Here is a 15,852-nt window from a genome sequence, read left to right on the forward strand (position 1 = left end):
TCTGGCTCTGCAGGCAGCACCAGCACGCTCCGGGAGGACGAGGGTGGTGGTGGAGGTGGTGATGTCTGGGAATGCCGGCCCAGGCTGGAGCTGCAGACAAGGACCCAGACAACAAAGGCGAGGCAAAAAGCCGTCTGATAGAGGCAGCCCCGTCTGGCAGGCCGGGCTTTCAGAAGCCCGGGCATGCAGTGATGTCTGCAAGCACAGCTCTTCGCTGGGCGCACAATTAACCCCGCAGCAAGATCACTGAAGTGTCCTGCAGCACACTCCAAATAGTATCCCATCTGGTAAGATGAAAAAAAACACCCCAAAGACTACAGGAGTGCAGCAAAGGAGCAAACAACTGGAGACTGCAGGGAATGACTCGACAACAAACAAAAATTATACTTCATTTTCTGTTATTTATATTCTAAGAAAACCGCATGTTTTCACTTGCATCTCTGCCTCCCTCCCCGAGGCACAAACACACAGACACACAATGGGAAGACCAGGGAAAGCAGGAAGAGCAGCACAGCTCGAACACATCCCCGCTCACACGCTTTCCCAAATCGCAGCACAAGAAAACGGGTGTGAGTTTTACAACCGTGGAGCAACAGCCAAACACCTTTTGCTGGAGCGAAAACACCCCGAGCAGCTGCTCAGAGCACTGGGACACCGCAGCCCCTTCTGCCCGCCTCATCCGCTGAGATCTTAAGGCATTAATATAAAATAAATGCAAATAAACCATTGACTGCTGCAGGACAGTTTCCCTATGGATGGGCTGGTGTGAGTGTCCCAGCTCCGGGGCTGATCCCAGCCTCAGGCTCCTGCGGTTCCCCTGCCTGATGTCTGCACCACGGTAACGCTGGGGGACCGGTGGTGTCTCTCGGCTTCTTTGCATAAGCAAGGACTATCCTGCTGTGCAACCAAATTGTGCAACCAGGCTCGAAATAAAGGAACTGAAATAATTCTTTTTCTTTCCTCTTATTTTAGATTATGACTTTTACTAATTGATGCTTGATAAAAGCCTAATGAATGATTTGTAGGCATTATAAGCATGTTAAGGATCTGAGTGCGGTTATAAGCCAAGGTCATAAGCCCTATTGACTTTCCAGGCTCTATAGCAATTGATTTGCCATTTATAAAAATCATTCATTCACCACTTGCTAACAATTTATTCAGCTGGTCCTTCCCCAGCAGGCTTGGGACACCACATTTGAGCAAAGACACCTTAGTTTTGAGGTACTGTCATAAACTCGATTCTAAACTGAGAGACAGACCCATAAACATAATAACAGTGTCTTTTAAAGGCTCTTTTGCAAACAGGTTAGGCTCAAATCCTGGAGCCTGGTTTAACAGGGCGTCCAACACCTGGTTTTGTCTGTGCTGAACGTGGTCATCTCTGGCCGCAATCAGCAGAAGTCCCACATCCCATGACTTAAAATGATTCAGGATGTCAACTACTTTCATAAAATAGAGTGAAAGTCTCTTTCTTCAATGAAACACCGCTCATCAATTTGCCAGAGCAGCAGCAAACGAAAGAGTACTGGTGCTTAAAATGACACTCAGCTTTTGAGCACGTTCCTACACTGAACAGCAGAAGAAAAAAAAAAGTCCCATCCAGGATTACCAAAGTGCAGCCAGATACGGATAGACAAAACCCAGCAGGTTTGCAGAGTCAGCCTCTGAAGACACCACTGCGTCCCCCTGTGCCCCAGAGGAGCAGGTACCTGCTGCTCTCGGGCCAGGCAATGTCCCACCCGTTCCGTGAGCAGTAACCGGGGGTGTTTACGGTACAGCAGCTGCAATCATGCAATCAGCCTTCGTAATTAGATCTTGGCAACTCTTGAAATACTTCACTTACCCAGTTTACCTGGAAAGGTGCGACCTAAACATTCAGTGCCTGGAGACATTTGAAAGAAAAACAGAAAGGATCCGTCAGTGATGGGAGCCACGTCCGAGCGGCTGCACACACACCCCAGCTCCCCTCCCGGGGACTCGTCCTGGCAGAGCTCCCCCTGGCCAGCAGACACCTGCTCCCACCATCTCCACAGGGCCAGCGGTGCCAGAGGTGCCACCGCTCCTGGGTAATGACCCCACCTGCTTTTCCCACACCACACATTGCCACACAAGGTCCTGTTCCTCTCTCCCCTGCTTCCCCAGGACTGCTCTCCTGATCTCGCCCGATGGCAATGCCAAAGCTTCACAGAGGTTTGTTAAGTTCCTGGGGTCACTCAGCCCACCCCAGAGACCTCCGTGCCACGTCCAGCAGTGCCGGATTGCCTGTCCGTGGCCCGGGGCAGCACTCTGCTCTTCGAGGCACTGGCGGACTGTTTATCACATTGTCTCCTCTGCGAACACACAGAGCTGAGCCCCACATGCTGCCGAGCCTGGGGAGAGCTCGGGTCTCCTGACACCCCGTGCCCACAGCGGGGACAGTGGCTGTGGAGGGTTGAGGGGGAGGAAGAGCCACAGCAAAATCTTGCACAACACCCCAGGAGCGATGCCCAACAGACGTATTTTCAAGTGAGGAGAACAAAGCAGCAAAAAGTTTGCAACAAAAGACAACTCATGACTTCTCTCTCACCCATCAGTGTGTGACTGCCTGCAACACTGAAGGGATTACGGGACATGGATCCTCCCCAGTGCCTGGCAAGCTGAGACATTCAGGGCTGGGTGGGAGCTCTGCATCCCGCACGAGAAACACGTGTACACAGGACTCTTTTATGAAGCCTGTAAGAACTGTCTGTCACTGATAATGGTTAATTGCTACTAATTAGTACAGTCTGATCGGAAGGAGTCCTACTGGCCTATAAGAGTGGCCTTTAACCCGAGAGCAAGGGAGGCTGCTGCTGCCAGACACAGCACGCTGGGGCCACGGACACACCGCCCGCTCCTCACACTGCTCCTGCCTCTGCAGGTTCAACAGAATATATCAGCACATCACTGCTCTCAAATAAAGCAGTAAAAAGTTACTTTCCATGCACCTGGAAGGGCAGAGAAAAGCAACTTTTTAATCCCAGGAAAAGATTAAGGATCTGAGAGTCGCTGGAAATTACCGCAGCAGCTAAATAACAGCAGGCTGAGCTCGCTGATGTGAAGTCAGGCTGATTTAGATGCTTCACAGGCAGGTGTTCCAAAGCGGGCCTGCAAACACGAGGGGTCACCTGGATGCACCCAGGCAGCCTCTGGGCCCATGTGCACCACCACCACCCTGCTGGAACGGGCACCGACACCGAGCGTGACAGGAAAGGAAAGAAAGGAATTCTGCCGAGCCAAACACCAACGTGCGGCAACAAGCTTGGACCTCGTCCTCCTCCTCCTGCTCAGCCAGCTCACTGCACAAAGCCTGGAAAGGGGTGGGAGGCTGGAAAGGAGTGAAAGGCCAAAAGAAGTCTGGAGGCCAAAAAGGGTGGGAGTCCCAAAAGTAAAATGTAGAGTCTGAGAAAAAGTGGATGCCAAAATGCCTTGGGAGACCCAAAAGGGTGGGAGTCCAAAGGAAATTTAAAGGTTGAGAAAAAGAGACCCTGCGCATGCAGCTGGCTGGATCAGGATCAGCTTTTCTCTGGCTAAATTTCCAAAAGGGTAGAAAGCAATGTCTCTCCCCTCCCTGCTCCACAGCCCAGGTGACACAGCGTGACACCCTGCACACGTGTCTCATCATGTCTCACCCAGGATGTTTGGCCATGGTCTGGGATGAGTGGGAGAAGCCAGCCTGAACTCTCTGAAGTCAGGAAAGATTTTGGGATGTTGCTTCTCCCTTCTCTCTTAGCATGCCTGCCTCTCCCATCCTCACATCTGCCCTTTAGGTTCAGCCATGCATTTGCCAACTTTTTAAATGCAAATGAGAATTGGCACATAACGTCGGTGCTTTAAACCTGACCAGAGCCACCCCCAGCTCTCCTCCCTCCCTCCCAATATGCATAAACTTTTTTTATTTATGCAATCAGCAGCAGGGAAGAGATCCAGGGAGTGGCTGAGCCGTGCCCGGAGCCCTTCTGCAGCCGCAGTGCTGCCAGACAGCTCCATGGGAAGGGTGGCTCGGGCTCTCTGCCTACCAGCAGCAGCATGGAACCAGTAATTACCCTGGCTGGACCAACACCTGCTCGTGGTTTTGTCTTACACTGTTTGTGCAACCCAAGAGGCTGCCAACAAAGCAGGGATGTACTTTGCCTAAACAGGTGAAAACATGAAACAGGGAACGGAGCCGCCGTGTTGGTCCCACAACGCCTCTGTGCAACACACGCTGGAAAATCACTGCTGCCTCAGCCTGCAAGGCTGCAGAGCAGGGACAAGCATGGCAAGCACTGAAAAGGCAAGAAAGGAGGGAAAAGGGCTGCCCGTCTGCAGAGCTCAGCTTCGGGATCCAGCCCCACACCGGTGCAGGGAACACGGATGTTCTTTGCTGGGCTGTAACACCAGCACCAAAAAGCCCGGCTTGCCAGGAAAGCCCTGCTAAACCGAGCATCCCAGTGGGACAGCACAGAGGATGTGACAGCCCCCAGCCAGCCAGGCCTGCCTGCAGAGCAGAGCTGCCCCAAAAATGCCCCGTGCCTGTTTAGAGCAGAAGCGCCCATTCCCGTGCCAGGGATCCGACCCCGTGCTCACGGGGCAGGAGCTCAGCAGTGGTGTGGGAAGGGCAGCGTGAAAACCATCAGTGACCAAGGGCAAAAACCCCCCAGAGGAGCACCTGGCCAGCCTCAGTCTCGGGCAGAATCAGTTCTAACCCCACCAGGTCACACCCAAGAGACGCTCTCCCCCCATCGGCAGATGGGATTTGTTGTAGATGATTTGTCCTGGAATAAAAACACCCGCCCCACCTCTTGCGGCATATTTACTGAAAGCCACTAAACTGAGGCAAAAAGTGTATCCCAGCAACATCTGGAATTTATCCCTTCCCCCTTCTGCAAAAAAAAAGAAAAAAAAAAAATCATGCTCTATTCTTTTAGAGAAAGAAAAGCGATTATATAGAATTATAATGGTGGAAGAAGATAGAGAAGAGCAGAGATTTTCTTTGAAACACTGTTTAGACAATTAAAAAGGGATCGTTTCAAAGAAGCGGCAACTATTATCTCAGCTTTTTCTACCCTGTCTCGCAGTACCAGGCTTTCTTCCTATGCCTTGGCTAAGACCAAGGAAAGCAACAGATTTTTTTCACCCTTCCAAGACCTTAGTAAGCTAGAAAGGAAACCAGCTCTCAGGCCTAACTGGTTGAAGATAGACCAAATAAAAAACAAATATTCTTCCAATTCCTGCCAACAGGATTCGAAGGCACCTTGATTGCTATGAAGAAATCCTGCTTTGGGACGAGCTCTGTGAAAGAGGATGTGTCAGTCTTAACCCAGGAGAGCCAATACTCTGCCTCCCCAGACAGAAGAACGGAAAGGCTTTAAATATTAAAACAGGAAAAACCATCGGGATTAATATGAGGACGCAAGGTCAAAATGTGATATCCTCCACTTCCTGAGGCTCCTGATCCCAGAATGGCTGGACAACGACCCCACAGCATCACCTGTGCCCGGATGCAGCTGGGGAAGCCTGGGTTCAGAGGGAAACCCTTCCCAGCCTTCCCGAGGGGGGAAGTGAAGCAGCTTCTCTCACGCCAAGCCCACAGAAGCGCCTCCAGCTACTAAATTACCCAACGACTTAAACGAACTGCATTGATCTGGCTGGAAAACAAAGCTGCAGCTCTTGGCACATGCCCAGTTAGGAGAGTACAGCTGCATTTTTCACCTGCAAGCAGTTACAACCACAGTCAGAGATGCCCCTTCCCCTGACACGGGGCGGCTGAGGGCAGAGACCGAAGGGCAAACACAGGTGAGAGGGAATCACCACCCCAGACACCTCTCAGACACAGCAGAGCCTCAGCAAATGACAGGTATGTCCAGTTTTGCAATCGAGGGCAAGGCTGTTCCTAGAACAAATCCCATTACTCAAGCTCCTCAACCCCCATCTCCTCGGCTGCACGTGGACTGGATGCAGGATTTCATCAGGACATTAAACTCAGAAGCTGTAAAATCACTGTGCAAAAACCCAATTATACCTATTTTCGTAACAGCCAATTTAAGCTTGTATTTAGGTCCCCTCACATACCCCTACATTACATAAAGCATTTCTTCCACTTGAAACGTAGCTTTCTAAAGGCCATTTTGCATCATTTAATGGATGCTTTATGTGGGTCTGCAAATCTCTAGAAACGCAACCAAGGAAGACACATGGCTGCAAGACACGGCGTGATCCCTTCCCGAGCACGCAGCAAGAGCAGGAGAGGATGAAAGGCATCTCCAAACCCATGAACCCGCTGTGACTGGAGTGCACTTGTGCTCTGAAGAGCAGCAAAACCCCTCGGTCAAGTCAAAAGAGGAATTCCAGAGCATGTGCACGCGCTGTTAACCCGTTCCAGACCGGCCGGCGCTCCGCAGGACGGATCCTTCCCTCATTCCACAGCCACCCGCTGAACTGAGCTCACTCAGGCACCCTTCCCTTGGATTTCCAAGAGCTGCTTTCTGCACTTCAAGTAAATAAATGCAGTCATCTCTCTTTCCTTTTTTTCTTTTTAAAAAGGCTGCACTAATAAAAAGCTCATAGCGAAATCTATTTAATTGAGTCTGTCCATTATGTTTATTGTTCCTTACAATTCAGGCCTGGATGGCGACTCAGTGGAGGTTGAGAAGTGTATTTATCAAGAAAACCCATGAGACGGTGAGGATTAAAAGCTGTCAGCGGGATAAAATGTGTTTGTAGCCCTGCAGCTTATTCTGCACCTCGCACAGGACCCCCATCAGAGACCTCTGCCCGCTCTCCTTGGTTTTGAGCCCATCTCTGGCTCACCAGCTGACAGGACAACCAGCACCTGCATTCCCAGAAAAAGCTGAGGAAGGTGCACTGTGTACAAACTGCTATGAATACGTCACACTAGAGAAACATAAACTCTGATTGCATTACACACCAGTGATCAGTATCATTAAGTGCTGCACACCTTGAGTGTGTCTGAGCAGTTGGAGAGGGAAATGCTGGATTCAAAAACACATCTTCCCCATTTCAAGCCAAGTCCCATTACAGTAATGCAAGTGTAACAACAAAAATGAGATTCCTGCTTATTGTGTGGGAAATAATGGCAATTTAAGATATTTTTCCCTGAACTGTGTGAAGCAAGTGCCCATCAGTCATGTTCTTTGGTGTCCTCAACAGAGCACGTAGCAGGACAAGGTGCTTTCAGAGCTGGGTGACAAACAGCCTAGCCTGTATATGCTATTCTGAGGTACTGAAGCCAAGAGACCACCCTTGGTTAAGTGTAATAATGGTGGAAATAATGAAAACAGCACAGAGAGAGCAGGACTTGCTCCTCCAGGAAAGACATCTGCCCTCAGTGAGGCCTTGCAGCCAAGCCAGCACAGGGGACACCGACAGCCGCCGACTCTCGAGGTCTCACTGCACAAACACCTGTGAAGAGCACAAGGAAATCCAGCCTGGTTTCAGGCCTGGAACAGGCAGCAAGGACAAGCCCAACCCTGGGTCATTTAGCTGCTGAGCTGTGGGTTTCACCCCGTGAAGAGCGCGCAGTGCTCCAAGGGCGAGCCCCGAGTCCCCTCAGCACCGTGGGAAACAGCGCGCGAGGGTGCGGGAGGCGCGGGGCTCCGCTCTGCTTTGGGGGCATCTCCTGTTTTTGTAAGGAATAACGACATCAATCAGAACATTAAACAGAAACCACTGAGGGGGAGAATTTCCAAGCTTGCTCAGCACAGAGCCCAGCCCGCAGGGGAGCTGCCAGCCAGCGGCCGCAGCCGGCAAATTCCCTGGGACTCGTCCTCGGCGGCCAAAGCCACGGATGGAAGAGGCGACGAGCAGAGTCAGGACTGCTGGAGGACTCGGGCCTGGAAATGTGAGTCTGAACGCTCAGCGGTTAGATGTCTCTTGGGAATTCATCCAAATGGCACTGCTTCTCTCCCACTTGCCCTGCAGGTAAATCTAGCATGTGGCTTACACAATCTGTTGACTTAAGTAAAGCAAGGGCAGGAGAAGAAAGCTGCTCAGACATCAGGAGAGGCTCATCAGTCCTTTGGGCAAAAGTCTGGGTCACTTCCCCCTCCAGAGAGAACTCAGGGTGTCAGCCAGGCCTTGCCTCCCTTCTTGGGAGCTTGTGCAGCATTCTGCAGCAGAACACGGCCCTCAAAACATCACTGAAAGGACAACAACAATGTATTGCCAAATTCTCCCATGTTTTTGGCCAGTGCTGATGCTTAAAGTCGGTTTACAGAAATTGGCGTCTGTGAGCTCTGCGTTCTAGTCAAGTCCTCTGAAATCAAACTGAGCAGTGACTGCACAGGTCTCCCAGGGCTCGGGCAGACGAGGCCATGGCCCCTCCCAAACCTCATCACGAGTAACACCCATCCATCCTGCGGACGTGGGACGCTTCTAACGCACCGTGAGACCACTCCATGCTCTGTGAGGGCAAGCTCTTGCTGGATACTCATACCTCAGGTGCAAAAGCAGCTGCAGCGTGCAAGGCTGACGAGCAGGCAGGCTCTGGCAATCAGGGGTCCAGAGGGAACCCACCAGAGACCCTCAGCCATCGGCTTTGGAGTGCCTCTTGCCCTGCTGCTCCCTATCACTGGTCTCAAACTCTCTCTTCCTCACAACCAACCCCACCCCTGAGCAGGGCAGGAGCAAATGGCCTCCCCTAAAAAAGCCTAAAACCTGACCAGAGCAATTCTGACACAGCTGCTGCCAGCGACGTTTTGTTATCGGGGTTACAAAGGGAGAATTAATTCTCACAATTAGTGAAAAGGGACAGAAGTAGAGAAAGACCACCTTGTAAGATGCTGGTCATCTTCCCTCAAGATTTTAAACCACTGAAGATGCACTTGGAGGGAAAACTGACGAGCACCCAGAGATGCTGCACAGCCGTTCTGCCTGGCGTGCCAATGGCAAACCTGATCATCAACACAAGCTAAGGCCAAATTCTCTGTGCAAAGCTTACAAGGTCTGCAACAGCAGAGACGGACTTTGCCATTACAAATATTCCCAGTGCAAGCTCCTGATCCCTGTCTGGATCTCAAGGAAGGCAGAAGAGCTGTGAGGATGGCGAGCTCCTCAGGAGGCAGGCTAGACACTCAATCCATCTCTCGTATCAGACCTGCGTTAACATTTAATCAGGACCTGCTGTTGCGATCTTCAGCAAGGAGCAGATGTGGTTTTGAGTAATGCTGAGCGTTACTTAACCAGTTATAGTCACTAATGTAATTGACACCTATTCCATCATCCTTAATACACCCACTTCTTTCTCTGATACCATAAATAGATTAGAAAAGTTTCTGCAGATGGCCATGACCCCATTTGTTTGTGCACTTAGCCATGTATGAATCACTCTTGGCTTGTAGCAGCACTCTGGAATTACTGAAAGATAACTAGTCGGCACAGACACCAATAAATGAATCATGCTTTCCACAAGACCAAACCTTTGGGCTTTTACAGACTCCAATTACAAAGTAAGAAGAAAAGAACAAAGAAATTACTCAGTCTATTTGCACAAAGTCATGCAGAGTTGATTCACAGTTTTACAGAATTATTACTGACAATCATTTGTAGGGGGTTAGAGTAACAAACCGGCTACTTTACATATTGGACAGAATGAAGAGATGGAAAAAAATCCCCAAGCCATGTCTTGCACATATTCTTTGAAAAGTAGCCTTGATTTTTGTGCCAGTAACTTTTTTCATCCTTGGTAGGCTCCAAGCCTGGGGGTTAATCAGTTTTCATTCGCCAAGGCTAAATTCTGCTTTGCTGGGTCGCTTGGGCCAAGTTTGCAAATGTGGGAAATCCTGTTGCACCTGCTGAAGAGCACAAACCATCATAGGAACAATCCCTCAGCTCTGGTTCAGAGAACTGCCATGTGCAAAAGCACTTTCCTTTCTAACTGCATGTTCTTGAAAGTATACTAAAAGTGAAAAATTACCCAGTCTGAGGCATTTTATTAAAGAGATGTGCGAGACTGAATACACCACACACAAATGTGTGAACCACTTGAAAGCACTGTGGACATCCACCAACACTGACAACTTGTGAGGCGAGTTTCCAAAGATGTGCAAGGTGTCTTTACGTAACACCACAGTCTGGGGCACGCTAACACACACCACACACAGCGAGAAACACACCCTCTTCTAAATGGAGCATTAGCCTAGTCCTGCATCAGTGAGAGATGGGAAGTCTGACTACCTGGAGAAAAAGGGGACACTGAAGCGTTACAGCCTCAGCACTGCTACCTCGCTGTACGCAGTGAAAAAGCAGCATTTAGTAAAAAAAAAATAAAATCTAAAAGTGAAGGTGGACTTGATGCCAACCTGAGCCTGAACACAGACAGCGCCCTGGTTGTAGCATCTCTGAGTGGGATGCATGATTGACGTGTCTCAGGGCTACATGCTCCAAATCAGCACCCTGTCCCAGAGAGATCCAAAACCAGGGATAATGCCCCACCGAGCACCGTCACCGACAGCTTGGGAGGGATGCAAGTCAAATGGACACACAGCACTATTTATCTAAGGCCTACCAGCACCCTTTGCAAGAACTGAAGACCCAACTTCCTGGGCGAATTTACCTTGCAAATGAAATGTGTGCCCTGTTTTACACACCTGCTCCACAAGCAGAGAGCTGCCAGCCTGGTACAGCTCATCAGAGCCACAGCTCAGGAGAGGCCAAAACCAGCACCAGAAGAGCTGCCACACAGCTCTAAAACAATTTGGGAAAACCTGCTTATTTGTTCTCATGCTTGAGGCTGCTGATTTCCAATGCGAGGTATAAATCTCTCCCCAAACTGGATTCAAGATTTTATGGAAAATTCAAATTAAAACCTTAAAAAACATTCCAAATGTTTCCCTATCCCTCTCCAAACTACAAAAATTAATGCAATAAGCTCTTGTATAAGAACATGCAGGCACCAAGAACCTTCTCCCTCCAACAAGAGTTTATCTGAGGAGGTGCTGTAGATAGGAGGGAAAGAAGAAGGTTCCCAGCAGGGTTGTCTTTAGAAAGCTCAAGTCATTAGAGCCAAGGTTTCAGGTACAAAGCAAGACTAAAAGGATGCATGTGCTAAACAATAGTGCGTCCTTCAGACGGATTTAAAAAAAAAGCTAAATCAGGAACCTGCAGTATTAGGTGGATGCTTGAATAAACACTGTTCAACACACCACAGCAGAAATGCTAATGCAAGTTAAGTTTTCACACCGGAGAGATTTCAAAAGATTTGCAAAGCTTTGATAATATTTAACATCTTTACTAATTTCCTTTTTGGTGCAATCATAAATTTACCACGGTAGCCAAAAGATCTGGGATGAACTACAAGTTCTAGCTGGCTCCAAAGCCAACAAGAATAATGTGTGCTGTTACTATTTTCCCTCAAAACATACCTCTGCAAAACTAACTCAAAATGAGAAAAGAAATTGTGAAACTGTCATTACAAAGGAGCATTTAAAATGCAGATCAAAGTGCTGCCTTAGAAGCTGTATTCCTTGCCAAATCATCAAAGCTCTCCTTACTCTCAATAGCTCCCCAAATCCTCTGATTTGAACGATAAATTCTTACAGCTGAAATTTATCTGCTTAAAAAAAAACCACAAAAAAAAACCAATAACAAAAAAACACAAAAAAACCCAATAACAACAACAATATAGAAAAAAAAAGCCCAAACCCCACAAGTCCTTTCTCTGGTTACCAACTAGTTCATTAACCAGTTCACCTGGAGCCACTTTCCTGTATTACTAAATTAAGTTTCACTGATGTGTTTAAGCCTGAGTGTGCACACACACACACACACAGAGTACCCTGAGACCCCCTCAAGCACTGAAAACTTGTCAGCCCTTGGTAGTGCAAGTGTGCAGGGTCTCTGCAGCTCTCAGAGATGTGTGTGTGTGTGTGTGTGTGTGCAGGGTCTCTGCAGCTCTCAGAGATGTGTGTGTGTGTGTGCAGGGTCTCTGCAGCTCTCAGAGATGTGTGTGTGTGTGTGCAGGGTCTCTGCAGCTGTATGTGTGCAGGGTCTCTGCAGCTCTCAGAGATGTGTGTGTGTGTGTGCAGGGTCTCTGCAGCTCTCAGCACAGTGTCCAGGTCCCAGGTGCTGGCACTCAGGGAGCTGTTCCCATGCTCAGTGCCAGGATCGCCCCTGCCCCGCTCCCCTACACCCCACACTCACCCATGGCTCCTGGAGGAGCTCCCACACCACTACTGCATTCCCTGCAGCAAGGAAGCAGCAACACAGCAGCCACTGATCACTTCTGGAAGATGGAGATGAGGGGTCAGATCCTGCTGCCGCAGAATTCCTTCCTTTTTTTGCCAGGCCCGGCGGCGCGCTCGCAGATGGAGCAGGTCTGGGATGCATTTCCTCACCTGGGACTTGCCCGAGTGACCTACCTCCTGCCACCCAAAATAGCTATAAAATAATCACCCAGCAATTCAGCCGCACAGACAGGAAGCACACTGCATAAAAACATCCCTGTCGACACCGATGATTCCTGTGCTTTATGGACGTCTGGGAGTGTGCTCATGGCGTGAACCAAGTTTCCACTTAATTGCAGCGAAGTGGCCCTTGTACCTCTCTCCTCAGCAGCTCTCCAGACAGGCTTTATCACTTTGATGAAACCGGCCAGGAGCAGATGCACCGTGTATCAGAGAACGGGAGGGATCTGATAACGCAAACCACACACCAGCCCGGGATCTCCCTCCAGGAAGCAAACTGCTTGGCAGTTTTCACAGGAGACACCACTGCAAATAAATGACCTTTTTTTTTACACTCGTTAGGCTTAGCAAATTCTGACGGCTGCTGCTGCTACCTGAATGAAACAATATCGACAGACATGACTGTACACTGAGTTACTCAGGAAAGGAGCTGGAGTGTAATTACCCTCTATTAGTGACACCATGTAGTTTGGTACTTCCCTTGGAAAGGTCTCCTCGTGTCTCTCCACTTACAATTTAGGTTTACAAATTAATTCTAAAACTGGATTTATCAAACCACCAACTTTGGGGAAATCTAAAATTAGTCGATTTGATAAGCAACAGCAAAGAAGAGTGTATGTTTGTGGGTGCTCTTCTCTCTATTCACAAAGGAAGAAGTGGTAGCAGCTAATTCACTATCTCCAAAATTCAGAGGTAATCCCAGACCCTACCTTGGGAATTCCTGGCTTTAAGAAAAAGAATATGGTTGCTGTTCCCCACACACCCTTCAGTGCCGGTGTTCTCACAACCAGGATCTGAAAACACACTACGGAGACAAACATTCAGGGGGTGGAGGATGCCTCCATGCCAGAAGGTAACAGGACTTACTGCAGCAAACACCCTCTGAAAATGCCCTGACACTGACTGAAAAGGGAGAATGAACCACGTCTTGCCTCCACTTGGCATTATAAATGATCATCTCCAATTATACAGGATTTATACAGGATCACCTCTGGTGCCATGTGCCAGTCCCACTGTGCAGCACAGCACAATCCATGTGTTCAGCCACAGGAAAAAAACAAAGTTTGACTATTCTCCCTGCATTTCCCCATTCGGCATCAATTATAAAGCTCTAAGGTTAAAATCACTACCTGAGGGCATAAAATAAACTGTAATTTTAATAAAGACCCCTGCGCTGTCCAGGCTTATGAGACACGGGACCCGCAGGGCTGGCACTGCAGAATGTCTGGGTCCCCTGGGATGGCCAAGGGCACGCACAGACAGCTCTTGGGCCACCAAAAGCAAAAGCCACGCGTGCTCCGCTCCTCCAGGGTCACACCTGGGGACACTGATGTCAGCAAAAAGCAGAGCTTGTCGCGGACACACGGCTCAGAGCCAGACACAGGGAACTCCCCGGTTTGGCTGAGGTCAAACTGAGATGCCGCAAACTGAACGCGCTCTGTGCAAGCACTTTTGGGCTTGCTGAAACGCTGGGAGCAGCCCTGGCTTCCCTCCACAAAGAAAACTTTGGGGGGAAATAAAGAAGCACGTGGTTCTTATCCACTCTGCCCTGGAATGAGCCGTAACTGCTGATGACAGAGTGTCAGGAAAGAAAAGCATTTGTCAGAAAAGCAGTGTGAAAGTGGAACGCAGATGCGACCCCCGGTCGAGCCATACGCATTTGGTTTGTCATTAAACCGAAGAATGTGAAAACCTAGAAGTCTTGGCTCGGACAGGAACCTGCTCTCACGGTTCGCTCGGCCCAGCCGGACACGGCGCTGCAGTTTGGGGGATCGGCCTCGACTCCCAGGAGATGCAACGCCGCCTCCCAAAAATCCCAAACGCCTCGGATAACACTCCTGCACCACCAAAGCGTCTGCACGAGCAAAGCCTCTGCCGAGAGCCACCGGCCCGGAGAGAGCTGCCCTCACACCTCCGGCGGGGATGCCCAGGTGGCCGCGGGATCCCCGCCCTGGCACCCGCACCCTCCGGGAGCCGTGCCCGCGGCGTGGCCGGAGCGGGCAGGTGCCGGTGCCCGGCGGGGAGGCAGGCAGGGAGCCTCGCTCCGCTCCTCGCAGCAAATAATTAGTTATTTACAGCCTCTTCCGCCACGCCGGTCACCCCTGACCTCCTTCACCCAGCCGAGGCGATTAGAGCCCACTGCTGCAGACGTCTGGCTGCTTAGCACCGCCCGGCATATTGGCACTCCAGCCCGGCGGCGGGCGAGACTCGCGCCCCCGCCCCCAAAAAACCCTTTTATAATCCTAATCTGGGAGCGCCACACACAGAAACCAGCTGCTTCCTCCACCGCAGCGCCGCAGCCGCCATACAGAACGAAGCCTGCGAGGAAAAGGGGGTTTGGGCATCGGTTGGACAGTTAACCTATTTTAGAGGGTTGTAAATCAGAGCAGTTTGCGTGTTCCTCCCTGTGCCGCTCTCCTGAAGCATTTCCTGCCTGGTAACTGAAAAACTGGGCTGAAAAATTAAGGAGCATCTGGCGGTAGCTGCTCTGAGGTTCCCTCAAAGTCGTATCAGAAAGATACACAACATCAAGTGCCTCAGAGGAGGAAAAACGCTGTAGAATGAATTTATCTTTCCACCAGAGCCAGGTGGAGGAAGCGATCAGGGAACAGCTCCTGTAGGGCCACCAGAGCTCTCCTGTAGCACAGAGGCGAGCGAATGCTGCCTGCCATCAGCAGGAAATAAATAATAACACTGGTGATAAGAAACCTACCCCAACATGAAATAAGGAAGGGCAGCAGTAAGGGAGCTCAGTCCAAGGCTCCCAGGAGCTAATGGGAACTCAGCACCTGAGTGCCAGGACCCTAGAGCTGACAGAGGGCAGGGGACAAGTCAGGGAAGGACCTCGGGAGCATCAGGCACGAGGCTCCCACAACACAGAGATCCGAATCCAGGCAAGGTCTCCTCCAGTGTAATTAATTCACTGTTCCATGTCTCTCACATCCCCCATCCATAAGCAGCACCTGCCTGTTACCGATCCTTTCATATGCTAAAAAAAGAAAATGGGGGAAAAAATTATAAACTACGCTATTTCTAAAAAGTCAAGGAGTGAAATTAAAAGCCTGAGTTGTTCCAACAAAACCTCATGCCAAGAGTTAGACGGGAATAGAAGCTTTTTCTTCAAAAGACATTACACATTTTAATTCACAACTTTTACCATAACCATGAGCCTTGATCAGACACAAAGTAAAGTCTCTCATCCTTGGGGTTCTGTGGGACATAGTTTATGTTCAGCAACTGGCTGACACAAAAAAGAACTGTATCTTCATTATTTATACACTGCTATTGGTATGCACATCTAGCCCGGCCTGTTAAAGTCAGGGAAGAATAATGGTCTATTCAGTACCGGTAGTGTTAATAAAATCAGGCAAATCCAGCTTAGTTTTGTCTGAACACGAATGAGATTAAATCAAGATTAAAAGTGCATACA

General features: G+C 49.7%; 1 protein-coding gene across 5 annotated transcripts in view; it reads right to left on the bottom strand.

Annotated features, from left to right (window-relative positions):
- Positions 1–15,852, bottom strand: part of PMEPA1 (prostate transmembrane protein, androgen induced 1) — a 266,363-nt gene that overhangs the window by 22,353 nt on the left and 228,158 nt on the right. For 2 of the 5 annotated variants that reach the window (XM_040080162.2, XM_040080161.2), the window contains exon 2: positions 1,844–1,882. The exons of the other annotated variants lie outside the window; for them this stretch is intronic. In XM_040080162.2, the coding sequence (XP_039936096.1) occupies positions 1,844–1,882 (39 nt within the window). The remainder of the gene's footprint in view (positions 1–1,843; positions 1,883–15,852) is intronic. 5 annotated transcript variants of the gene reach the window in all.

The sequence above is a fragment of the Hirundo rustica genome, chromosome 16 (genome assembly GCF_015227805.2).
Source record: "Hirundo rustica isolate bHirRus1 chromosome 16, bHirRus1.pri.v3, whole genome shotgun sequence".
In the NCBI taxonomy this organism is placed as follows: Eukaryota; Metazoa; Chordata; class Aves; order Passeriformes; family Hirundinidae; genus Hirundo; species Hirundo rustica.